The sequence below is a fragment of the Triticum aestivum genome, chromosome 4B, assembly GCF_018294505.1.
Source record: "Triticum aestivum cultivar Chinese Spring chromosome 4B, IWGSC CS RefSeq v2.1, whole genome shotgun sequence".
Lineage (NCBI taxonomy): Eukaryota > Viridiplantae > Streptophyta > Magnoliopsida > Poales > Poaceae > Triticum > Triticum aestivum.
Window position 1 is genome coordinate 653,304,913 of NC_057804.1, and position 26,487 is coordinate 653,331,399.

A 26,487-nucleotide genomic window follows, 5' to 3' on the forward strand; every position below is an offset into this window, starting at 1 on the left:
TCGACCTCTCGACACCCTCGTTCCCGATTAAAAAAAAGAAGAGAAAGAAGAAAAAAGAGAAGAAGAAGAAATTTCTTCTTCTTCTCTTTTTTTCTTCTTTCTCTTTTTTTATGAACATAAAAATCCATCCATATATATACATACATAAATCCATCCATCTATATAATAAAATCTATGAACATAAAAATCCATCCATATATATACATACATAAATCCATCCATCTATATAATAAAATCTATGAACATAAAAATCCATCCATATATATACATACATAAATCCATCCATCTATATAATAAAATTCTATGAACATAAAAATCCATCCATTCCAAAAATCATCATCATCATATCATCAATCCATCCATCTCCATATATATACATACATAAATCCATCCATCTACAAAAAATTCTATGAACAGGTGCAGCGGCTGCACACAGGGCAGCGGCGGTGGCGGCGGACGGCGGTGGCGGCACGGTGGCGGCAGGGGCGGCAGGGGCGGCGGCAGCAGCGGCAGGGGGGCGGCAGGGGCGGCGGCAGCAGGGGCATCACGGCGGGGGCGCAAGGGCGGCGGTGCAGGGGCGGCGGCGAGAAAGGGGAGGAGGCAGGGGCTCACCGCGTGAGGGACGACGGCGACGGGCTCGGGGCAGCGGTGAGCTCGGTGCGGCGAGGGGCTCGGGGCGGCCGGGGCGGCGACGGGCTTGGCCGGGGCGACGAGGGGCTCGGGGCGGCGACGGGCTCGGGGCGGCAAGGGGCTCGGGGCAACGGGCTCGGGGCGGCGAGGCGCTCGGGGCGGCAACGACGACGACGACGATGAACGGCCTGGCGGCGTGGGGAGGGGGAATGGCACGGTTGGGGAAATTTTCCCAAGTGTTTGCTTATATAGCCAGACCTATGGTCCCGGTTCGTGGAACCAACCAGGACGAAAGCCCCCCTTTGGTCCCGGTTCGTCCCACCAACCGGGACCATAGGTCTCTTTTCGGCAGCCCAAAGGGCGGGAAGCAGAGACCTAAGAGACCTATGGTCCCGGTTGGTGGGATGAACCGGGACCATAGGGGGGGCAATAGTCCCGGTTGCTTCCACAAACCGGTACCAATACCCCCCTATGGTCCCGGTTTCTTCCTCCAATCGGGACCAATGGCCTTGCGCTGGCGAGGCCGAAAGTTTAGTCCCACCTCGCTAGCTGAAGCGCGCCGGCACTGGTTTATAAGCGCTGGTGTGCCTACCCATTCGAGCTCCTCTCTTATGCAGGCTTTCGGGCCTAAACTTGCTACTGCCTGTGGGCCTATTGGGCCTTCTGCGGGCCTGAATCCTGGCCCATGTAGGGTTTCTAGTCGTATTCAGGCCATGGAGGCCCAGTAGGTGGCATTTTTTTGGTTTTTTCTTTTTTATTTCTACATTTTTTTGGTTTTTTTATTTCTACTTAAAACTAAATACTTAGAGTTTTTTAGTGATTTCTTTTTGCTTTTAGGTCACAAAAATTATAAACTTTCTCTTAGTGCCATTAGTTTTAAAATTTGAATAGTTTAAATTTGAAAATACTAGAGGTTTATAAAAGCTTTTTAGTTGATTCTTTTTGAAAATTTCTTTATGAATATTTTAATTGATTGTTTTTATTTTCATAAAAGTTTTATAGTTCATTCTGTTAGAGTTTTTTAGTGATTTATTTTTGCTTTAGGTCACAAAAATTATAAACTTTCTGTTAGTGCCATTACTTTTAAATTTTGAATAGTTTAAATTTAATTTTTTTTAAATTTGTGTGAATCACTAGATTATAGTTTTATTTTAGTTGATCATAACATAATATTTTAATTGATTGTTTTTATTTTCATAAAAGTTTTCTAGTTCATTCTGTTTGCTATTAATTCATTCTTTGAGCTAAATGACCCTGAAATTGAAAAGCACTTAAAATGAACTCTGAAAAGGTTGAAAGTTGGCATGGTATCATTATTTCACCCACATAGCATGCTCCAAAAAGTAGAGAGGGTTACGACAAAAACTTGATGCACTTCGTGTACAAAATGGACAATCACTTTCGAAGTAACAAAGTTTCGGACAATAACTCATTTCTTACAAAAGGCATGAACATAACTCATCTTCACTTTTTATTGGCTTGTGTACTTTTCTTATTGCGCCGTAACCATGGATAATCTTCACCGTTTAACAGGATGCTTGGGTCAGCCTTGACTTTGAAGAGAGGAATTTCATGAAACTTTTCATAATCTTCAGACATGTCTGTCTTGCCCTCCACTCCCACGATGTCTCTTTTACCTGAAAGAACTATGTGACGCTTTGGCTCATCGTATGATGTATTCGCTTCCTTATCTTTTCTTCTTCTTGGAATGGTAGACATGTCCTTCACATAGAAAACCTGTGCCACATCATTGGCTAGGATGAATGGTTTGTCTGTGTACCCATGATTGTTTAGATCCACTGTTGTCATACCGTACTGTGGGTCTACATGTACCCCGCCTCCTGACATATTGATCCATTTGCACTGAAACAAAGGCACCTTAAAATCCCCTGCATAGTCAAGTTCCCATATGTCGACTATGTAACCATAATATGTGTCCACTCCTCCCCTCTTGGTTGCTGCATCAAAGCGGACACCACTGTTTTGGTTGGTGCTCTTTTGATCTTGGGCGATCGTGTAAAATGTATTCCCATTTATCTCGTACCCTTTGTAAGTCAATACAGTCGAAGATGGTCCCCTGGCCAACGTGTACAGCTCATCAGAAACATCGTTGTCACCCATGAGACGTTTTTGCAACCAACTGCTAAAAGTCCTGATGTGTTCACATGTAATCCAGTCGTCACACTGCTGAGGGTGTTTGGAGCACAGAATATTCTTGTGTTCATTGACATACGGGGTCACCAAGGTAGAATTCTGTAGAACTGTGTAGTGTGCTTGAGACCAAGAATGTCCGTCGCTACATATTTTTGAAGCCTCTCCTAGGGTGCCTTTTCCAGTCATTCTCCCCTCATAGCGCGATTGAGGGAGACCAATCTTCTTAACGTCGGGAATGAAGTCAACACAAAACCCAATGACCTCCTCTGTTTGATGTCCCGTGGAGATGCTTCCTTCTGGCCTAGCATGGTTACGGACATATTTCTTTAAGACTCCCATGAACCTCTCAAAGGGGAACATATTGTATAGAAATACAGGGCCCAGAATGGCAATCTCGTCGACTAGATGAAATAGGACGTGCGTCATGATGTTGAAGAAGGATGGTGGGAACACCATCTCGAAACTGACAAGACATTGCGCCACATCACTCCTTAACCTTGCTAGGATTTCTGGATCGATCACCTTCTGAGAGATTGCATTGAGGAATGCACATAGCTTCACGATGGCTAATCGAACGTTTTCCGGTAGAAGCCCCCTCAATGCAACCGGAAGCAGTTGCGTCATAATCACGTGGCAGTCATGGGACTTCAGGTTCTGGAACTTCTTCTCTGCCATATTTATCATTCCCTTTATATTAGACGAGAAGCCAGACGGGACCTTCATACTGAGCAGGCATTGAAAGAAGATTTCCTTCTCGTCTTTGGTAAGAGCGTAGCTGGCAGGACCTTCGTACTGCTTTGGAGGCCTGCCGTCTTTTTCGTGCACACGTTGCTGGTCCTCACGTGTCCCCGGTGTATCTTTTGTCTTCCCATACACGCCCAAGAAGCCTAGCAGGTTCACGCAGAGATTTTTCGTCACGTGCATCACGTCGATTGCAGAGCGGACCTCTAGGTCTACCCAGTAGGGTAGGTCCCAAAATATAGATTTCTTCTTCCACATGGGTGCGTGTCCCTTAGCGTCATTCGGAACAGATAGTCCGCCTGGACCCTTTCCAAAGATTACTTGTAAATCATTGACCATAGATAGTATGTCATCACCACTATGGAAGGCGGGCTTCTTCCGGTGATCTGACTCGCCTTTGAAGTGCTTGCCTTTCTTTCGACATTGATGGTTGGTCGGAAGAAATCGACGATGCCCCAGGTACACGTTCTTCCTGCAGTTGTCCAAATAAATACTTTCGGTGTCATCTAAACAATGCGTGCATGCATGGTATCCCTTGTTTGTCTGTCCTGAAAGGTTGCTGAGAGCAGGCCAATCATTGATGGTTACAAACAGCAACGCATGTAGGTTAAATTCCTGCTGTTTGTGCTCATCCCACACACGTACACCGTCTCCATTCCACAGCTATAAAAGTTCTTCAACTAATGGCCTTAGGTACACATCAATGTCGTTGCCGGGTTGCTTAGGGCCTTGGATGAGCACTGGCATCATAATGAACTTCCGCTTCATGCACAACCAAGGAGGAAGGTTATATATACATAGAGTGACGGGCCAGGTGCTATGATTGCTGCTCTGCTCCCCAAAAGGATTAATGCCATCCGCGCTTAAAGCAAACCATACGTTCCTTGCGTCAGCTGCAAATTCCTTCCACCTTCTCTCGATTTTTCTCCACTGCGACCCGTCAGCGGGTGCTCTCAACTTTCCGTCTTTCTTACGGTCTTCTTTGTGCCATCGCATCAACTTGGCATGCTCTTTGTTTCTGAACAGACGTTTCAGCCGCGGTATTATTGGAGCATACCACATCACCTTGGCAGGAACCCTCTTCCTAGGGCGCTCGCCCTCAACATCACCAGGGTCATCTCGTCTTATCTTATACCGCAATGCACCGCATACCGGGCATGCGCTCAATTCCTCGTACTCACCGCGGTAAAGGATGCAGTCATTAGGGCATGCATGTATCTTCTGCACCTCTAATCCTAGAGGGCAGAGAACCTTCTTTGCTTCGTACGTACTGTCAGGCAATTCGTTATCCTTTGGAAGCTTCTTCTTCATTATTTTCAGTAGCCGCTCAAATCCCTTGTCAGATACACCATTCTCGGCCTTCCATTGCAGCATTTCCAGTGTGGTGTCGAGCTTTGTGTTACCATCTTCGCAATTTGGGTACAACGGTTTTTTGTGATCATCTAACATGCGATCAAACTTCAACCTCTCCTTTTCAGTCTCACATTCTATCTGTGCATCAACAATGACCCGACGAAGATCATCATCAGGCACAGCCGGCCCTGGTTCCTCTTGATCTTCAGCTTCCCCCATTGCAGCATCACCGTATTCAGGGGGCACATAGTTGTCGTCATACTCTTCTTCTTCGTTTTCTTCCATCATAACACCTCTTTCTCCGTGCTTGGTCCAAACGGTATAGTGTGGCATGAAACCCTTCTCAAGCAGGTGGACGTGAAGGGTTTTCGACGAAGAATAATACTTTGTATTCCCACATATAGTGCATGGACAACACATAAAACCATTCTGCTTGTTTGCCTCAGCCACTGCGAGAAAATTATGCAGACGGTTCGTGTACTCGGAGGTGCGTCTGTTACCGTACATCCATTGCCGGTTCATCTGCGTGCATTACATATGATTAAGTGTGTCAAAAACCATTACAGAACATCATGAAGAGAGAAGTGATCAAATTAATAGAAATTCATCATCACATTAAAACCATAGTACTGTAGTGATCAAATGTTAGTACTGAAATAATAAATACATAAAGTTCATACATAGTTCTCATGGAACAACATATATCTCTCTAGCTAGAGCATTTAATTAAAACATACATTGAAATTATCGCAACTAAGGTAACAATTGATCCAACAGCATAATGATACCAAGCCTCATTATCAATGGCATATTTTCTAATCTTTCTAATCTTCAAGCGCATCGCATCCATCTTGATCTTGTGATCATCGACGACATCGGCAACATACAACTCCAGTTTCATCTTCTCTTCTTCATTTCTTTTCAGTTTTTCTTTCAAATACTCATTTTCTTTTTCCACCAAAGTTAACTTCTCGACAAGAAGTTCTATGTCGGTTTGAATTTCCGGTTCACATACCTCCTAGATAAAAACATCTATGTCACGTTGGTGGGCATAATTGGCATAAAAACTAAATGATACAAATAGTTATAGAAGATAATATACCACATCCGAATCATAGACAAAAGGAGGGCCGACGGGGGCGGATACCAAAACCATCTCACTATATGATAACAAATAATAATAATAGTAAGAAAATTATACAAGTATCTATCTAAAACCATACAAGTAAGATTGTTTTTTTCTTTCATAAAGAAGATAACATCAAGTGGCTCACCGTGGTGGTGCTGGCGACGAGATCGGCGCGGGCGATCGACGGCGGTGAAGACGGGGACGGGACGTGATGGACCGCTAAACCTAGACAAATCTCGGGGAAAATGGAGCCTGGAGGTCGAGCTTCGAGAGAAGAGAACTTAACTAGTGTGGCTCGGGCATTTCATCGAACACCTCATGTGCATAGGAGGTGAGCTAGAGCACCACAAGCTCCCACACAATGGCTGGCTAGAAAAACAGAGCACTGGAGTGCTCTGCTCGAATGCAACATATATATAGGCATATCATTGGTCCCGGTTCATGCCACCAACCGGGACCAATGGTTGTGGGCCAGGGGCGAGGCCCATTGGTCTCGGTTCGTGGCAGGAACCGGGACCATAGAACTTATACGAACCGGGACCAATGCCATCTGTGGCCCCCCGCCCCCTGGCCCCAAGAACCGGGACAAATGCCCCCATTAGTCCCGGTTCTTGGCTGAACCGGAACTAATGGCTTTTCTGCTCTGAACCGTTGCCCTGTTTTCTACTAGTGTGATAAGCTTATAGTGCATTGACATGCTACTGTGTACTTCTTTGCCCTCTGCATTCACATGTTTCTTTTGGTAGGTTTCATCGGATCTGGGACCCAAATTGCCGAGGGGACTTCCACAACTTGTATTGCTTGATTTCCCTGTCTGAGACTACAGTCTTGTCCTAGGTGGATTCTCCTTTCTCCTTCCCTCATCTATCTGCTACGGATTCATGTCTATTGGCAAATTAAATTGTCCCTGTTATGTCACTAGTTAATTTGCCTTTACTTGTAATGGTTTACTCGATGTAATGCTGGCTCAAAGAATTATGCTTGTTGGGGTGAAGACATGGCGAGTAATCTTTATTCCTGAAGTGTTTTTTGTGTCTCTTTTGTCATATGGGTGTTGTTTCTCTTTTGTAGAGGCAAGCTGATCCTGAAAAGAAGCGACCACACAGATCAAAGGTTCACAAGAAGGAGGATGATGCTAGTGCTAAAAATAAAGATAGAAATGAGCGCATGGTAGGCAATTAATATAGAAATGGTTTAATGTTCTCGGGATCAACTTATGGTTCAATCTAACAAGTAGTATATGCATGATTTTTTTCTTATAGGATCGATTGGAGAATCTAATAACTGAATGACCAGAGTTGGCACAAAGTTTGAATGGAAGAGTCGCATGGGAAGGTGATGCCCTGCAGCAAGTGTTAGGGGAAGAAAAGATTGGACAAGTGCATGACATGGGTTTGCTTCCAACTCCTAAGCAAGTCTACGGTCGGACACCACGGTATCTAAAGAACATCAGTATGACTACAACTGGTGGATCACTATATGAAGTTGGGAGGAAATAGCAAAGACGAATGAACATATATAAAGGCAAGACCAGATTATTAAAGATATAAATAATAAAGAAGGCTATGCGAATAATGGAATAGAAGAGGTAAAGGACTTCTTTATCCCACCTTTTTAATTCATTTCTATCAATATTTTACTCAGATTTGTTAGTTCTGTAGGAAGACCTCTAATCAAATGATAATGGTATTTCTCGGTTACTAATAATGCATGGTAAAACAAAAGTAATGTTAATACATGCTATATCATTGCGTGTCACTTGAAACCTTCGTATTAATATTTTAGTTTGCAGAGAATCTAATGCAATGGACCTATGGAGGCATGCTCGTCTCTGCAACATGACATTTCCGAGGATAATAATTTATCACGTTCACATGAAAAGGTTAAAAAATAGTTACTCTTACTCATGTAACAAAGATAGAATATAAAATAGTTACTCTTACTCATGTACCAAAGATATAATATAAAATAGTTACTTGCTTACCATTGTTGTGTCATGGAACTAGGTTGGCGACCATTATGTCAACCAATTACAAATTCTACAAAATTCATCATTTCCACAAGACCTTGTCATTGATTCTGTGCCAGAGGTAAAAAAGTTCTGCTTTTGAGCTTTGAAGTTATAGCATTCTGTAGCTTCCAACTAATATTCTTGTCTCTTGGTAGGTGAGACAAACGAGGGATCTTACAGGTGAATCTGTTTCAAGAATGAACCAGCAAGGGACTAGAACTAACACCCACACCCAGCTCGCTAAAAAAGGTGTACTTCTTCCATCAAGGTAAAGATTCACCAACGGGAATGATTTACTGCAACCAAATTAACAGCTCAAACCACATTATCATGCCTGCTTGAAAAATGGATTTTATTAGAAATTTTGCTCAATCTGCTATATGCAAGTAAAGGATAAATTTAACCAAGCATGAGCAAGCAAGGTGACTTTGGGCATTAGACTTCGGGTCTAGTTTATTTAGTTTTTTGGGACATCTTACTGGCCTGACATTAAAAAGAGTTCATAGTGTTCATGCAAATTATGTTATCATTGTTTTTGAATGCTACGCATAATATAGGTTACTTCCAAAGTAGTTTTAAAGACTTCAACATATCCCAACAAGAGGATGTTGCGAATGGTACTATTTGGAGTACTGATCCAAGAACTAAGGCTGGTGGTATTGGGATAGGTGCTGAATTTGCCCTTGTGCGCACATATCAACCTATTCTTGATAATGATGAGTTGGTAAGGGAAGTTTCTGATTGCAAGACAATTGGTGATGCTTTCTCTTCATGATACTTAATTGCCTGGCCTTCAGCCTTTGTGAGTTAAAATCTTCTCTTCCATGTTCTGAAATCATATTTGTGTACATTTAATCACATATATCTAAGGTGCAATTTTCTTTTACAGATTCGAGTGAAGCATAATTGAGTTGCAGCTGAATTCTTGGATCAAGAAGCAATAAAATTCGAACATTTTAGCTACCAATAGTCGTAGTTTACATTGATAGATTGAAAAATGTAATATCATCCACAAAATCTTTTTTTAGTCGAATTGATGCAAATGTTATGGTGTAATATTCTCAATACTTGTGTTTTCTATGCTCAAAATGATATGACTGATATCTTCATTGTAATGCATATGTATCATACACTCTTGTATATTCCTAACAAATATATTAATATGAATTTCTATATGTGTTGTGCTTGAGTTTCTATATCATTTTGATGCTGCCAAGCATAATAATAAAACGAGTAACTATTTACGCAATTGCATCGATTTTATTAAATAAATTTGTATTTCATAAAACATGTATCAAATTTTGTCGTTAATAATAATTAAAAAAATACATTAATTATGTTACCATGTTGATATAGTAGTGTTACCGATGGTGTTACTATAGTTATAAAATTTGTTACTAGAGTAGTTGACAACTATAATTATAGTGTTACAATATTTGGATATTATGTTACTAGTTGTGTTCCGAACTAAAAAAATATGTTACCAGTTATGTTACTGTAGTTATGAAAACATATTACCATCAATGTTCTACGTCTATGAAATATGTTACTACCAGTGTTACTATAATTACAAAAAATGTGTTACCACTGTGTTTGGTAACACATAATACACATGTTACTGTAATGTAATTGTAACACATTTTTTGATATATGGTAACAATTATAATGTGTGACAGTGACACCACTTAGTAACACGGTCTACTGGAACACATTTCAAACTGTGTTACTATATGGCCTAGTAACACACTTTTGGGCCTGCGGTAACACAAGACGGTGTTACCACAACTCTGTCCTCTTGTAGTGGTCCAAACTCGACGAAACTTGATACAGACTTCACGCACATGAGCATATAGCATCACAAAAAAAATCAGATTTTTTGAATTGTTTACTACTACTCTGTCCCATAATATAGGACGTTTTTGCAAGCTAATAGCTTGCAAAAACGTCCTATATTATGGGACGGAGGGAGTAATTTATAAAAGAATTTACTATTCACCTCGGGTGCAGATGCACTTGAGAGCCGAAATGTTGCGTCCGCTATAGGGTTTCAAGGGGGCGTCGTCTGAGACGCAACGAGTGCTCTCCTCAACGTCCCGCTCGGCTCGCGCCTAGCCAAGCTCCATTACATCGCCGAGCCTAATTAGCTTTCTGCATTTTCATTCGTTTTCTCTTCTCTTCTTCTTCAATTGTTAAGTTTTTTTTGTTTTGTGTCTGTACTTTTGAATAATCTAAATACAACTACTCCAAAACTCTATTTACTTAATAAGAATTAAAACGTTACCCAAGACACCTCTCTTGTCGGCAACATATCTGCGGGTCCTCCCAAACCCACCCTCGCCCCAACCCTCTCCCCATGAGTTTTTGAAGCGCCAATACTTAACACCATCGGGATCCGTGTCATAACCGGCAATCAAGACTGCAGGTTTGTAAGTTTTTTCTGGCATGGTTTCATAGTCCATGATGCCTCCTTTGTAATTCAGCAAATCAATTGGGCCCTATAAACTGAAAATCACGGGCTGCTTCGCCATTGCTTTCTTCAGCGCATCCTCGGTCCAATAGACAAGGCGAAAGCCTGATATCCTTACTGCTACTTATGGTGCTTCTTGCAACCCGACAAATTCATGCGAGACATGTATGGGTAGGAGGATTCGCTCGAGAGTCCGTTTTTCATATATACCAGAGAGCGAGAACAGAGGTACCACACTGGCAGCCTCTGTTCAGTATGTTGAAGTTGCAGTCAATGAGCTCTTGAACTGCGAGGTCTTCAGATTGTGTACTGCTTCGACCGAGGCAGCAGCAGCCATGGCCCAACAACATCCTGCAAGAGTTAATATTGTGGTGTAAAGTGATCATGTGCTAAAATGTAAATCAACTATGGCTATACCAACTGCCTTGTAAATAAACCACGATCTACTACGGAACAATTTAAAACACGCGCTAGCAGCGGAGAACATACAACCTCAAGACACCTGTGACGCCACCACGAATCCCTGGATTACTGGCCGTCTAATTGCCAGATCTAACGACATCTGTGACGCCACATTCAGGGCCGGTCCTGAGATTATGGGGGCCCGGGGCGAAAATATAAACCGGGGCCCCGTAAAATACACATCAAAATAATAATTCTATTAAAATATTTTTGTGAGTAGAAAATCATTTTGTTATGTGCTTGCCTGATTAGTATACCTGCGTATCTAATGGCGGTGATTAAATTCCCCAAGTGGGCAATAAACGCTATTAACTCATAGACGGCCCATTTCTTCTGGGGAAATATAGGTGATCAGCATAAATATCACCTTGCCCAATGGGGGATGATCACTAGGAGGAAAGAATTTGGTGGTTTGGGGATACCCAACATTAGAGAACATAATATGGCCCTGCTAGCTTCTTGGAGTAAAAGATTTTTTGATAAGTCCGAAGCTGACTGGAAGAAACTTATCTCCCATAAGTACAATGTAAATTCCCCAAACATCCTTTGGGCCAATGGTGATGGAGGTTCCAACTTCTGGAAAAGCATCACCTGGGCCTTTGCGGCAGCAAAAAACTTTTATAGATGGAAAGTAGGTAATGGAAAGCAGGTTAGTTTCTGGCATGATGTGTGGATGGGGGATTGTTCCCTTAAGACCCAGTTCTGGTCGCTCTTCAGCATATGTAATCAAGAGAACTGTACAGTAGCTCAAGTGTGGGATGGGAGTAATCTACGTCTGACATTCCGAAGATGTGTAAACCATGATGGCATGGAAGCCTGGAGGCTTCTATGTGCTTTAGTGAAACAAACCCAATTGACAGATGAGGAGGATGTACCTGTCTGGACCTTAGAGCCCAATGGATGTTATTCAGTTAGATCACTATACAAACAAATTAATTTGGGGGGGGGGGGGGGTAGTTTCTGCTATCAGTGTCAACATGTGGAAAATTCTGTGTCCGCAGAATATCCATGTCTTTCTATGGCTGTGTGTGCATAAGAAAAATCTTACTAGAGATAACACTGCGAAGAGGAGGCCTGTGGAGGACCTATCCTGCTTATTCTGTTCTGAAAGAGAATCAGTCCAGCACTTATTATTCGATTGTGTAGTGGCCCAACATATCTGGGGTTTTATTTCTGAGTGCTTTGGTATTGTTGAAATTTGTAGTTTTGATGATATTTTAGCCTTCTGGCATATGAACAAAAGATATGCTGTTGTGAACATGATTATTGCTGCTTCCTTGTGGAGCTTGTGGAGACTGAGAAATGAATTCTGTTTTCAGGGTCGCAAGTGGAAAAATATGAACTGCGTTCTTGCAAAACTAAGCTGTTTTCTTCGACAATGGGTGGTTCTCTGCAACGATGTTCAAGCAGCCCTTCTGAAGCGATGCATTCTACTCTTGGACAAGCGGCATGGAGAATTGCTACGAATAGCCTGGAGATGATGCAGTGCAAGGAAGCTTAGTTCCCCACCTTGGCGCCTGTTCTATAATGACCGATCCTTGCCTGGACATGGCGTGTAATAGCTAGGCTTTCCCCTGCTGGGTGTTTTTGCATGTTTTGTATGACATATTGGAAAACTGGATTGTGACTTGGTCTGCTTCAGTTATAAAATTGGGGCAGGGGGGAAACCCCTTTCTTTCAAAAAAAAATATTTTTGTGAGTATAAAACATTTTGTTTACACCAAGTAATTTATAGTATATACTCCCTCCGTCCGAAAATACTTGTCACAAAAATGCATAAAAATGGATGTATCTAAAACTAAAATACGTCTAGATACATCCATTCCTTCGACAAGTATTTCCGGACGGAGGGAGTATTACTTAAAAAGTTTCTTCTAACACCTCGAGTCTTCTACAGGCCCACCATCTTCTGGATTAACACATTAATTTGTTGCTCCATAATAAACATCGGCAACGAGTCTGTATTTCTGGAAGCGCTCATATTCCGCTCATCTTTTTATCAAAGGATTTATATATGATTCTATCAACGCCTCTAACAATTTCCATAAAAAGGTTATCTAACAAAAAAAATCTCAGCGCCGGAGGCATAGTTTATAGGCAACATGGTAGTACTAAATTTGAAGAGATAATCAGTATAGTTAAAAACTAACACAAAGCAATAAATGTTTAAATCGCTAGGGCACAAACTATGGCAAAATCACAAAGATATTATCTACCTTCTTTGAAATTTTAGGAAACGCGCCCACTCAGCCCGGCCTTCTCCATTCCCCTCTTCTCTCCTCACCTTCCCACTCGAGCAGAGGGAGAGAAATCCCTAGGTCGTTGGCAACCGCTACCGGCGAGAATCGACGAGCGCGACAAAATCAGGGCGTCGGGAGCGCTAGAGGCGACGAGATCAACGACACCGACCCGCCCCCACCCACCGCGGAGGCGAGCATCACTAGATTTGGAGGTCGAGGCGCTCGTGCGGCCGGAGAAGGGAAGGGATAAGGGGGTGGTTGGTGGGGAGAACGGACCACCGGAGGCTCGAAGGACCACGGAGGAGGCGACGAGGACGTCTCTCTTTCTTTGGGCTTGTTGAGCTGTGCCCTCAGCAGAACCTTATGACTTTGTTGTGGTACTTGGGTGTGTGTGTGTGGACTTGGTGTGGTTGTATGTCCTTTGGCGGTCGGCTTTATCTATAAAGCGGGGCGAAAGCCTTTTTCGGTAGAAGGAAGAGAAGGTAAGCCACACACGCCAAACCTTTTTTGCTTTTTTCTCTCACTTGCGGCGGGGCAGGGGTGATTTCGCCGACGCGGCGGCGTCATCGCGGGTTAGTGGATGGGGTAAATGGCGGGGGTGGTCCTTGTAGGGAGAGAATTTCATGCGAGAGATCCATCTCTACCCCGCGCGCCTCAATTTCTCTCGATTTCTGAAGAACGCAGCACCAAACAGAGAGCAGGGAGATCCCCTCCCGTCGATTGTAGGTTGCATTTTTGTAGATGAGAGAGTACGCATCAGTGTCCTTGCTTAATTTGGGGGAGAGCAGGGAGATCCCCTCATGTATCAGTGATTTACTCAGTTTGTCAACCGGGAGTAGGCAAGTTTTTCTACATTTTTGTCCACATATTTTGTCCAGACAGGAAGTACACACTACTGGGGGTACATTATCACAAGTACAGGTTGTGTAGGCAACTAAGTCAGACAAACACCACATATACATGCAAAATTCACATGGGACAGGCATTTTTCAGAGGAGTTTTTTGGTAGGTAACCATTGCATGCGCGCCTGTGTTCCCTTTTGCGTGATTATGTAGGCAATTAAGTAGGCAACAATTTATGCAGGCATTTTGTTGTGTAGGCAAATTTTGTTTTTTGTAGGACATTTCATTTTATATTTACCTTATAATTATAGGCAATACTGTATGTTTTTCCATTTTAAAAGTTTTGTAGGTAATTTATATCTGCAGAGGCAATTTTATGTCTATCCATTTTCTTCATACAGAGCATAATATGGGGGGATCTGCAAGGCAATATAATATGCCTAATGTGTTAAGCAGTCAATATACTGTGCTGTCAATATATATGAGGCAGAAGCCCAGTACGTACTAGTATTCAAAACAGGTAGCCAGAGAGCTGGGATGAGTTGGATCAATCCAACGATCTAGAGATTTTATTTTCCTGTGTGACCACTGGCACATGCATGCATGGCATCCACGAAACAGAAACATCATACATGTGGTGCCTTGTTTACTTTCCTCCGAAACAACAACCTCTCCATGGACATCGATCCATCGTGCATCGCATTGTTAAGCATTGAATCGATGGATCGTCCTTTGTTATTCAGGGTTTGTTCAGGATGGTCAGGTAATGAGCTCATGGGTGACGGACTTTATCAGTGACCTTTTTTCCTCTTCTCTTTTTTGCAGGCAAGTTTTATAGCGGTTTAAGATGGAGGACTCCCCATATCAATACGATTGCGAGGTAGAGACCACATTTTCCCCTTTTTGGTCTACTTTTTGGCTTTTCGCAGCTCCTTTCACATGTTTTTAGGCAGAGAATCAGTCAATAGCACCCACATGTAGGTAATTCATTCAGTTTTTCTGTATAGGGAGCAGTAAGAATAGGCGTCACAACTGGGAACAACACTGGGGTCTTACAAAGGTCGTAGACGCCCTAGAAGGAAGCAGGTTCGGTAAGGAAGGAATAGAGCATCCCCCGCAAGACTGGTGAATCCAAAGGAGTCGGGGGCACTACTGGCTGTTGTACACTTGTACTAAACATCAGGGACAAACGGTTCGAGGTGTTAGACTCGGTAAGGACGCTGAAAGACAAGGCATTTCTCGCTACTGCCAACAAAATTATGGAGGGATTAAAGCAAACTGGGAGAGGCACTATGAGAAATCAAGCGTGCAGATTAATGACTGGGAACTTCAAGAAATTCGATGCCCAAAGCAGGACAACAGGCGAGTCTTCGCCCACACCCCTATGTGTTTATTTTTATTCTCCGTGGGTAAGGGATCATGATCATTTTTCCGGTCTCATATTCTTTTGGCACATACACACACAACTAGTAGTATCAACAACAACAAAAATCAGTCTTTAACACCCAAAGAATCGCCTAATCATAGCACACTTAGTTGCATTTGTCCATCCAGATAGAAAGTCTGCATCCATATGTAATAGGTCACCTCATCCGTGTTTTTTCAAGCCACCTAAAAAGGACAAACAACACCCAAAACTCGCCCATCGGGAGGCGTGCTAGGCCAACCCACGCAGCAATCAAATCGCCTAAGAAAAACCACACAACCCCAAAAATCAGCAGTTTTGAAGCCAAACAACTCGCCCATCGGGGCGTGCTAGCTCGCCTAAACCGTTGATCAAGTCGCCTAGGGGAACACGGCACGACCCCAAAAGTCGTTGGTTCCACGCAAACCAACTCGCCCATCCGAGCGTCCTAGCTCGCCTAAACCGGCGATCAAGTCACCTAAGAAACACGACACGACCCCCAAAGTCGTCGGTTCCACACAAACAAATCGCCCACCGGGGCGTTCTAGCTCGCATCACACCGGTGCCCAAGTTGCCTAGGGAAACACGACCCCCCAAAGTCGCCGGTTCCATGCAAACCAACTCGCCTATCGGGGCGTGCTAGGTCGGCGGGTTGCATAACCCTCCGACCTACTCACCTACAGACACACACCCACACCCCTTGAGAAATCGTCTAAGCTGGCCGAAACGAGCTCGCCCATCCCCGGTGCTAGGTTGCCTAACCCGCCGACCTACTCGCCTACCCACACCCACCCATACCCCTCGAGAAATCGCCTAATTTGGCCGAAACGAACTCGCCCATCCCCTGGTGCTAGGTCACCTAAGCCGCCGACCTACTCGCCAACACACACACCCACACCCCTTGAAAAATCGCCTAAGCCGCCCGAAATGAACCCGTCCACCATTGGGTTCTAGGTCGCCTAACCCGCCGAGCTACTCGCCTGCACACACCCACACCCCTTGAAAAATCGCCTAAGCCGTCCGAGACGAACACACCCACCATCAGATGCTACGTCGCCTAACCTGCCAACCTACTCGCTTACACTCACACCTCCCCTTGAAAAATCACCTAAGTCGGCTGAAACGAACTCGCCGACCACCGGGTGCTAGGTCGACTAACCCGTCGACCTACTCGCCTACACACCCACCCACACCCCTTGAGAAATCGGCTAAGCCGGCCGAAACGAACTCGACCATCCCCCGGTGCTAGGTCGCCTAACCCGCCGACCTACTCGCCTACACACCCACCCAGACCCCTTGAAAAATCGCCTAAGCCGTCTGAAACGAACTCGCCCACCATCGGGTGCTAGGTCGCCTAACTCGCCGACCTACTCGCCTACACACACACCCCCACACCCCTTGAGAAATCGCCTAAGCCGGTGAAACGAACTCGCCCACCCCCCCCCCCCCCGGTGCGAGGTCGACTAACCCGCCGACCTACTCGCCTACACACCCACCCAGACCCCTTGAAAAATCGCCTAAGCCGTCTGAAACGAACTCGCCCACCATCGGGTGCTAGGTCGCCTAACTCGCCGACCTACTCGCCTACACACACACACCCCCACACCCCTTGAGAAATCGCCTAAGCCGGTGAAACGAACTCGCCCACCCCCCCCCCCCCCCGGTGCGAGGTCGACTAACCCGCCGACCTACTCGCCTACACACCCACCCACACCCCTTGAAAAATCGCCTAAGCCGGCCGAAACGAACTCGCCCACTACCGGGTGCTAGGTCGCCTAACTCGCCGACCTACTCGCCTACACACACCCACACCCCTTAATAAATCGCCTAAGCCAGCCGAAACGAACTCTCCCGCCCCCTGATGCTAGGTCGCCTAACCCGGCAACCTACTCGCCTACACACACATCCACCCCCTTGAAAAATCGCCTAAGTCGACCAAAACAAACTCGCCCACCATCCGGTGCTAGGTGGTCTAACCTGCCGACCTACTCACCTACACCCACACCCACCCCCGTGAAAAATCGGCTAAGCCGGCCGAAACGAACTCGCCCACCACCGTGTGCTAGGCCACCTAACGCGTCGACCTACTCGCCTACACACGGACCCACGCCCCTTGAAAAATCACCTAAGCCGGTTGAAATGAACCTGCTCACCACCTCGGTGCTTGGTCGCCTAACCCATCGACCTACTCTCCTATACACCCACCCACCCCCTTTAAAAGATCACTTAAGCTGGCCAAAACGAACCCGCTCACCTCCCTGGTGCTAGGTCGCCTAACCCGCCGATCTACTTGCCTACACACACACACCCACTTAGAAATTGCTTAAGCCGGCGGAAACGAACTCGCCCACCACCCGGGTGCTAGGTCGCCTAACCCGCCGACCTACTCGCCTACACACCCACCCACACCCCTTGAAAAATCTTCTAAGCCGGCTGAAACGAACTCGCCCACCACCGGGTGCTAGGTCGCCTAACTAGCTGACCTACTCGCCTACACACACACACACACACACACACCCACACCCCTTGAGAAATCGCCTAAGCCGACCGAAACGAACTCGCCCACCCCTGGTGCATATCGCTTAACCCGCTGACCTACTCGCCTACACACCCACCCACACCCCTTGAAAAATCGCCTAAGCCGGCCGAAACGAACTCGCCCATCACTCAGGTGTTAGGTCGCCTACCTCGCCGACCTACTCGCCTACACACACACCCTTTGAAAAATCGCCTAAGCTGGCCGAGATGAACTTGCCCCCCCCCCCTCCCCGGTGCTAGGTCGCCTAACCCATCGTCCTAGCAACCTAAATCACCACTTTTTGGGGCAATATTAAGTTTTTCAATTTTTCGTTTCAGTTTTTTCATTTTTATAGTAGTTTTTTTTATCAGTGAGCAACAATTAACATGGTTGTACACTGATGCAGAAGCTAAATGCATGTTTTTTTGTTTTTTCAGGTATGACTGCAGCGATGTACAATACTGAAAACTGGGACGGCACCCATGTCCTGGAGTATGTATCATGCCTGTTTTCTTGGATTTTTCATTTTTCTTCTTTCGCATACTAACATGGTCTACTTTAGTAACAAATAACATGGTCTCTTCTCAAAATAAAAAGCATTCAAGTCTTCTCACAATCATCGAAATCATCAGGGAATTTATTGAGATCAAGCTCAGCCATATGCACATTTTTAAAAGAGAGAAGAAAATTCTGTGTAAGCGACAAAATGTAAATAAAACAATGAAAACATCTATTTGTTTTGCTCTTTTTACTACTAGCCAGCTTGGCATATCATGTTTACTACTAGTTGACAGAAAAATGGCAGGCAAGAAATTTACATTATTGCTACTTGTAGTACTAGCTCAGACTTTTTTTTTTCTGGTTTTGTTTTGTAAGCAACTAGTCTCTTCTCATTTTCATCTGCCCTTTTTTTAATCTGGGATGTATGCAAGCTTTATCACAACCAGTTTTTCCTCTCCTTTTTTGTGTGCAGAGGCAAGGTGCAAGACAATAGGCAAGATAATTCAAGAGCATGCATTTCTTCTCAAGCATCCAGATTCAACATGGGGAAGGGGAGGCAACTACAGGTGGAGACTAGCAGTATCACACGGGAAGGTACAGAGGTCAGAAGGGTAGTCCCAGTAGTTCAAGAACTAAACAGGAATCAAGTTTTTCTGTTTTGTTTTTGCCCAAGGATTAGTAGGGATAATAGTAGTGCAGAGTACTTCTACCTTGGTGTTTTTTCTGCGAGGAAATTGCCCAGTTTCTCGAAATTTTCTTGCCAACGTTTGGTCCACAATATTGCCTGATCAGCAACAAAGAGTTGCAGGGCAAAATCTGTGGGCTTCTTCAGGATTTGGCTTGAATCGCCCCTTTTTTGTGTTTTCTGTCTGCAAAGATCTTTTCCCCCCTGCTAGGCCATGGCGTGCAGCCGCCGGCGGCTGGGAGAAATAGCGGGTCAAGAGAAGAAAAAAGAAGACTGCTATGGATCTGTGCTGGGGGCAGGGTTTCTGGCGTGGTGGGGAGAGACCTGAGCATTCTTTTTTTTGCGGGACGTGGCTAGGCAAGGGGTGAGATTTCCTTTTCTGACACATGGGGGAACGCACGTGGGGCAACTTCCAAAAATAGACGGCCGCGAGATCATACCGCATCGCGCGCGGGCGCTAGGTAGCGTCGTCCTTTTTTTTTTACCAGCTCACACGCAGCAAATCACACACGGCGAGGCAGGCCACATATATATAACGAAAACACTAATTGCCACACGTGTGGCACGGCGTCAACTCGCCCACACGCTCTCATCGCCGTTAACTGCAGTTCGCACGAATCTTGACGCGATGATGGGTTCCGGACTGCCACGTAGGACTAGCGAGGTGTGTGGGCAATCATCAAGTCGCCCACACGCCCGCTTTCATCACACGGAGTGGTCCGTGTGTGGGTGCTTAGCAATTCGTCCACACGCTACACACAGAGGTTGGTGTGTGGGCATTTATCAGTTCGCCCACACGGCCGCCCTCTCTTCCCACACACAAGGCTGTCAGTTGCCATGTGTTTTGCAGGGTACATGGCAACTACACTAATGTGCTTGTAAGCAGATGGCAACTCTCCCTTTTAAACGAACATGTCAGTTGCCATGTGTGTTTACTAATGTGCTTGTAAGCAGATGGCAACTCTCCCTTTTAAACGAACATGTCAGTTGCCATGTGTGTTTGCAGGGTACATGATGGCAACTCTTTCTTTACCCGAACATATTATTTTGCCATGTCTTTTTTGTAGTGCTATACGGCAACTGTCAGTGTTAGTAGGTGGCAACTCTTAAAATTTCAAATCATGGCAACTGTAATAAATCAGACCATACATGACAACTGCCTAGTGTTTGTAGGTGGCAACCCCTAAAGTTTTTAAATCATGGCAACTCTAGTAAATCAGACCATACATGGCAACAGCTGCAGTTGTCCAAAAAATGACTAATCTGGAACTTTTTGACCTTGAGATGGCAACTGCAGTTTAGCAAACATGGCAACTGTAGTTGTCCGACATGGCAACCGTAGTTCAGCGACATGGCAGCTGCAGTTGAACGCACATGGACGAGTGCCCGAACCATGGCAACTCTAGTAAACCAGACCATACATGGCAACAGCTGCAGTTGTCCAAAAAATGGCAATCTGGAACTTTTTTTACCTGAGATGGCAACTGCAGTTGAGCAAACATGGCAACTGTAGTTGTCCGCATGGCAACCGTAGTTCAGCGACATGGCAACTGCAGTTGAACGCACATGGACGAGTGCCCGAAACCATGGCAACTGCGGGCGCGTGAATCATGGCAACTCTAGTAAACCAGACCATACATGGCAACAGCTGCAGTTGTCCAAAAAATGGCAATCTGGAACTTTTTTTACCTGAGATGGCAACTGCAGTTGAGCAAACATGGCAACTGTAGTTGTCCGACATGGCAACCGTAGTTCAGCGACATGGCAACTGCAGTTGAACGCACATGGACGAGTGCCCGAAACCATGGCAACTGCGGGCGCGCGGTGACTAACACGCGGGGCGTGCGGGACCACGACGTACGAGACCTGACGTACGACGCGTGTGGGCGTTATCTATTTCGCCCACACGCACGCATTTGAGAGGGACCGCGAGGGGGAAAAGGAAGCGTGTGGGCATTAGTTGTTCTGCCCACACGTAGGCGTGTGGGCTGTTTACCACACAGGACGTGCGGTCTGACCCCTTTAACTGCCACACGTGTGGCAGTTATCGGCGTCCATATATAATTGGAGCCCCCTGGTTTTGGACCCCTTCCCCTCAGGGCCGGCCCTGGCTGTATCCTTGGCCGGTGGGAAGAGGGGGGCCGTCGCGCCTAGCTCCGCCTGCCTCCGGCGCGTCCAAGGCTGTGGCCGACCCGCTCCCTCGTAGAAGGTGGAACCACAGCGCGTGCACCCAGTCGGCGGGCGCGGCCGTGGCTGATGGCGAGATGCCGTGAGCTCGATGCATCTCAACAGGCAAAGGTGATTCTAGTTGCTTGCTTTTATCTATGTAGTACGTACTAGCTAACCAGCTCTTACTTATCCACGTATTGACATATGCACGTCCTGAAATTGCAAGTATACGAGCTATCCAGCTTCATCTATACATCTTGTCTGCTTTTTAATCACACAAGTGTAGGTGAAATCACAAATTGGCGAAAAATCCTTTCAAATTCAGTGCCCAAGACCACATTTAACTGGAAAGCTAAACCGTGAAAAAATTACCAGCAACTAATCAATATCTTTCTTGACGGTACAACAGTTACACATCTAACATCAAAAGGAATAGTAAGGTGAATTAAGAGAGCGGCCGTCCTGGACGCAGCGGCAGATGCACGCAGCGCATCGACGGTCATGCTGCGCGAGGTGATCTGTGCGAAGAAAGCGTCAAAGCCAATAAAGCGTGAATACATAGCTCGATACATCCGAATACAGCGCCATAAGTCGCACCTGGTGGGCTCGCCACGGTACCTTTTTTGACGTACGTAGGGACGGTCCGTACATAGCACTGCACTCTGGATACATACGTGCTACAAATAATAAACAATACTGTCACGGCTTCGTTGGCAAGCAGTTGTTCCGGCTTCGTTGCTGGTGGTACGCCACACGGGTTTTTACTGCCAGCCGGCCGCCTTGGCAAGCAGGACGAAAAGCATTAGCATGCATATCGTCATGGTGTTCCTAGCTGCGGTGCGTATTTCGTCGATGGCGCGACCCATTTCAAACATGACGTTGCTTCCACCACCGGCGGCCTCGATGAGAAGGTTGATGCCAACACCGATGATGTAGTACGCGTATTGGTCCTCCCACAGCCAAAAACGGCAAGGGCCTCCGTACTGCCATGATTCAGAACTTGAAGGTCAACAAAACGAGGATCAAAAAGCTTCTGTTTGATCGGAAGTCCGTGATACTTACTGCCTGGTTTGGGCACTTGTAGAACCGGATGCCCGGGTTGCGATCTGTCCCGGACACATACCACCTGGTCCTCGTCCCTGGGCAGCTTGGGCACATGATCAATGGCAGCGGGGGAGGAGGTGGCCGGCTCCGACTAGCCGACGAAGAACTCTGCGACATCTTGGCACAGCGGCGGGATGGGGGTACAGCGAGAGTTGTTTGTGCGTGTTTGAATGAGGCCGTTGCATGTGATGGTTGCTGCCGCACGCTTTCATAGCCTTTAAATACATCCATCTAGAAAAAGAGTTTACGTTATACAGTGCACTTTGCAACGGTAGTATTCCGTCCTATCGCCTGCAGAGTACAGTGACGTGCGCAGCGGCGTGTCAGGCTTGTCTGATAGCTTAGTACATCCGAATACTTCAATACGGTTCATAGCGCTGTACCGCTTTTCAATATACTCGAAGAAGCAAGCTAGTCTGCCACGGATCGCGACGCGGTCCGCACCGTCAATGCGCTGCGTGCATCTGTCGCTGCGTGCAGCGATGCGTTTCTCGGTGAATTACTACATCTCAAGGGGAAGTATTACATCTGAAGGTAATTGTTCTGTAGAGCAATCGTCAGAAGCAAAGTTTATATAGAGCTATTCAAAAGTGTCTCTCTTGTGCATGAGTTTATTGGCTACCCAAGTCTTGAAAATAGAAAGGAATGATTTTGTATGAGAAATAAACTTGAATTTGAAAGTAAGACTTGTGGGGAAAATTAGAGCAACAGAATCACTAATACAAAATAGGGCTATAGCACCGGTTCGTAAGGGCCTTTAGTACCGTTTATAGAACCGGTGCTAAAGGGTGGGCACTAAAGGCCCCCCCCCCCCTTTAGTAGCGGTTCATGACCGCTGCTAAAGGGTTACCACGTGGCACGAGGCAGCCGCGTGGGGTGGAGGACCTTTAGTACCGGTTGGTAGTACCAACCGGTACTATTATGTTTAGGGGTTTTGGGTTTATGATTTCTTTTTCCTTTAATTTTGTGTTTTCCATTTAATTCTTTTTCATTTGCTGGTATTTTACGATACTACATATTGTACACGTTATGCATGTATATAAATATAATTTCTTGTAGAACATATCATATATATATATATATATATATATATATATATATATATATATATATATATATATATATATATATCATCTAATGTCTCGCACCACACCATTAATATTCACACATACACAATTTCGTATATACAATTTCTCCGACATGGAGGCTTTACTGCTCTAGCTTGTAATGGAATTCTCCTTCGGGATTTATGATTTGGTCGAGTAAAAATCCCGCTATTTCCTCTTGAAGTGCCATTACGCGCTCCGGTTCTAGGAGCTTATCCCGCAGCGCATCGAACTATTAAGAAGAAGAACAATATGCATGTATTAGTTGTGTGATTAAATATCGATAATGATGTAAAAATTGTGAATAGTGTTCTGCCAAACGTACCCATAGTTGTCTAGCACTTGGGTTTCTTTCGATCGTCATAATGCGAATGTTCTCGCAAACGTAGAACGCACATAAGTTGTTCCCCGACGCCTGGCTCATCCACTTTACGAGAGTAGAATTCAATCAGATAATAATTAATCAAGCATGATAATAAATGGTATTGAAACTAGAATTAAAGAGATGATAGCTAGCTAGCTAGTACTAATTAATTAATTACCTTGACTCGATGCCAATGAAGCTTTGGTTTCCATTGGCCTTTGACCTCGTTGATGAACCTGGCCCAAACCCTGCCCGCCGGCCAATGAATAAAGGAGTTATTAATTAGTTGAAATCAGGAAATGACGAACTAATTAAAGAGGCCTACATAGTTCAATAATGATTGAAATTACCTGTTGACCATTGTCATCAAGTTTGTGTAGTCCTTAGGATCTTTAACTAGAGAGTCAAATAATTCAACTCTGCTCTGATCCAGGTGAATGTTTAACAAGACCTAATAAAAGCTGCATTCGCACACGTTTGCATGTATAAATTAAGCGGGCATGTGCATAATGAACACTCATCAACTACGTATATACACTTATTAACATCTAGTTAGTTATATATATATATAGTAAGCAAAACAGAATCTGCAGTATAAGACAGTGTGACTCACTCGAAGTTGTAAGGAAGTAGTATATCGTCATTTACGTTTAGGTGCTTTAAGAATGCTAGCAATTCATCCTCTACCCCTTGTTTTTGGATATCATTCATGTCCCATGTTTCTTCGTTAACGGTATTTGGGTCAATGAACCCAATGCCAAAAATACCCTTTTTCCTCATTTCAGAAATCTTCATCCTGCATAATACCACAGAAAATAACGAATGCTCCAAACACATGCCCTCTTGTTGTGAGATGTAGGTTCAAAGTAGAGAAGTGGGTGACCAAATGTTTATCTATCTCTGCTGCAAAGCGGAAACCTGTTTCTCAAAAACTAAATGAACCCTGCAAAATCGGTTCAGCAAGACATGGTGAATATGTTGTTCAATTTAGTTCGATGGATGTGGTAGAATGAGCAGGACAGAGGGCATACCTGGGCACAGATGTGTAGCGACAAGACCTCGACGCGAGCCAGCACCTCCTCTCCGTGTCTCTCCGGGGACGGCGACTCTAAGCTTACGTCTAAGAGGCCCCAAAGACCAAGACCATGATCCACCTTTGGATACGAGCACCTGCACAAGACCCTCTCCACCATTGGCGCCAAGATGGTGCTGCTAACCTCGCCGCCGTCATCCAGGGACCGTGTCGTCAACTGCTTAAGCATGCCTGCGTCTAAACGGCGCCCCCGGTCTCTCCATGCCTTCATGCGCTTCACGAGGAGCTTCTGCATCGATGTCGATTGGACGGTGAAGTCGTCCACGGTGAGCACGTGCAGGTGCGGGCAGGAGGGGATCAAGGTTGCAGCCGGAGACGGCCAGTCTCTCCAGCAAAGGGAACCCTGTGGAGTCGGCTAAGCGGAGGTCCAGCAACAGCCCATGCAGTTTGATCGAGGTGGCGCGGAGGAAGCGGGGCAGCTCTACCACGGAAGGGCCGGGCGTCCAGTCCACATACTGCGCGAGGGTGAAGCGGATCTCCGCCGGCGCGAGCACCGCGGCGGCGCGGAGCACCGAGGAGACCATGGAGGCGGCGACGAACCGCGGCCTGACAGGGACGCGGCTGTCGAGGAGGCGCACCCTGGGCCCGGCGGCGTGGCGGAGCGTGGCCTCGAGCGAGCGGAGCGGGACATCGTGGAGGGTGACGTCGATCTCGGGGAGGCCGGAGTAGACTTGGCGCCACCGGCGGGAGAGGATGCTGGTGCGCGCGGCGGCGTGTGCACAGCGGAGGCGCTGGAGGACCAGGTGGAGCAGATCGTCCGGGAGAAGGCTGATGCGATCGGCTGCTCTGATCTCGTCCATGTCTCGCGGGGGAACCCCCAGTGCGATGCAATTGCATGCGGTGCAACAGAGAGGGAGAGATAGGCTTGGGTTTGGGGACGACACGAGACCGAGCCCTAGACTAGAGTTTGAGTCGATTTCCATCCATCGGCTGATGAGTCACGAATTCACGCGATTAAACACAACAGGGCTCCACCTCGTCCCTGACCCCGCCGCCGCCGGCTGATACGTACGTGTCCATTTTTTTAACACAGTACAAACGCAAGCACTCATATACACGCGCATACACTCATCCATATGAACGCACACATGCACATCCTACCTGTATAAGCACCTCCTAAAGACTAAGCCGGCATATCATCTTGAAATTTACGAAGTTATCGTAGGCACCTCGTCGTCGACGGGAACGTCTCCTCCCACGGCATATCATCTTGAAATTTACGAAGTCATCGTAGGCACCTCGTCGTCGACGGGAACGTCTCCTCCCACTGAAAGCGCATTGCCGGAAATCCTAAAATAAATCCAGGAAAAAATGCGAGCACCAGGATTTGAACCTTGGTGGGCTGGGGATACCATAGTCCCTCTAACCATCCAACCACAGGTTGGTTCGCGTACGTGTTCATATATGACCATGTTTTTTTTACCGACTCCGTATTTTTTTGGGTAGGGACAGAAATATCCGATTGTCGAATAATTCTGGAAATTTTGGGATTTTTTCGCCAGAGTTGTTTCA

At 45.8% G+C, this 26,487-nt stretch overlaps 2 protein-coding genes and 1 long non-coding RNA gene across 3 annotated transcripts; 1 reads left to right on the plus strand and 2 right to left on the minus strand.

Annotated features, from left to right (window-relative positions):
* The first annotated feature begins 13,655 nt into the window (after positions 1 to 13,655).
* Positions 13,656 to 15,388, plus strand: LOC123089645 (uncharacterized). The gene is made up of 3 exons (XR_006442342.1): positions 13,656 to 13,669; positions 14,856 to 14,910; positions 15,038 to 15,388. It is a non-coding gene; the product is annotated as an uncharacterized lncRNA (long non-coding RNA).
* A 6,439-nt stretch (positions 15,389 to 21,827) lies between these two features.
* LOC123089646 (uncharacterized) lies at positions 21,828 to 22,589 on the minus strand. Its single transcript, XM_044511272.1, has 2 exons — positions 22,371 to 22,589; positions 21,828 to 22,291 (listed from the first exon to the last, which is right to left on the minus strand). Exons 1-2 carry the CDS (start codon positions 22,527 to 22,529, stop codon positions 22,070 to 22,072), a joined length of 381 nt encoding a protein of 126 aa, XP_044367207.1. The 5' UTR covers positions 22,530 to 22,589; the 3' UTR covers positions 21,828 to 22,069.
* A 1,925-nt stretch (positions 22,590 to 24,514) lies between these two features.
* Positions 24,515 to 25,891, minus strand: LOC123089648 (uncharacterized). Its single transcript, XM_044511273.1, has 2 exons — positions 24,914 to 25,891; positions 24,515 to 24,825 (listed from the first exon to the last, which is right to left on the minus strand). The coding sequence occupies exon 1, from the start codon at positions 25,773 to 25,775 to the stop codon at positions 25,137 to 25,139; it is 639 nt and encodes a 212-aa protein (XP_044367208.1). The 5' UTR covers positions 25,776 to 25,891; the 3' UTR covers positions 24,515 to 24,825; positions 24,914 to 25,136.
* Between the last annotated feature and the right edge of the window lie 596 nt (positions 25,892 to 26,487).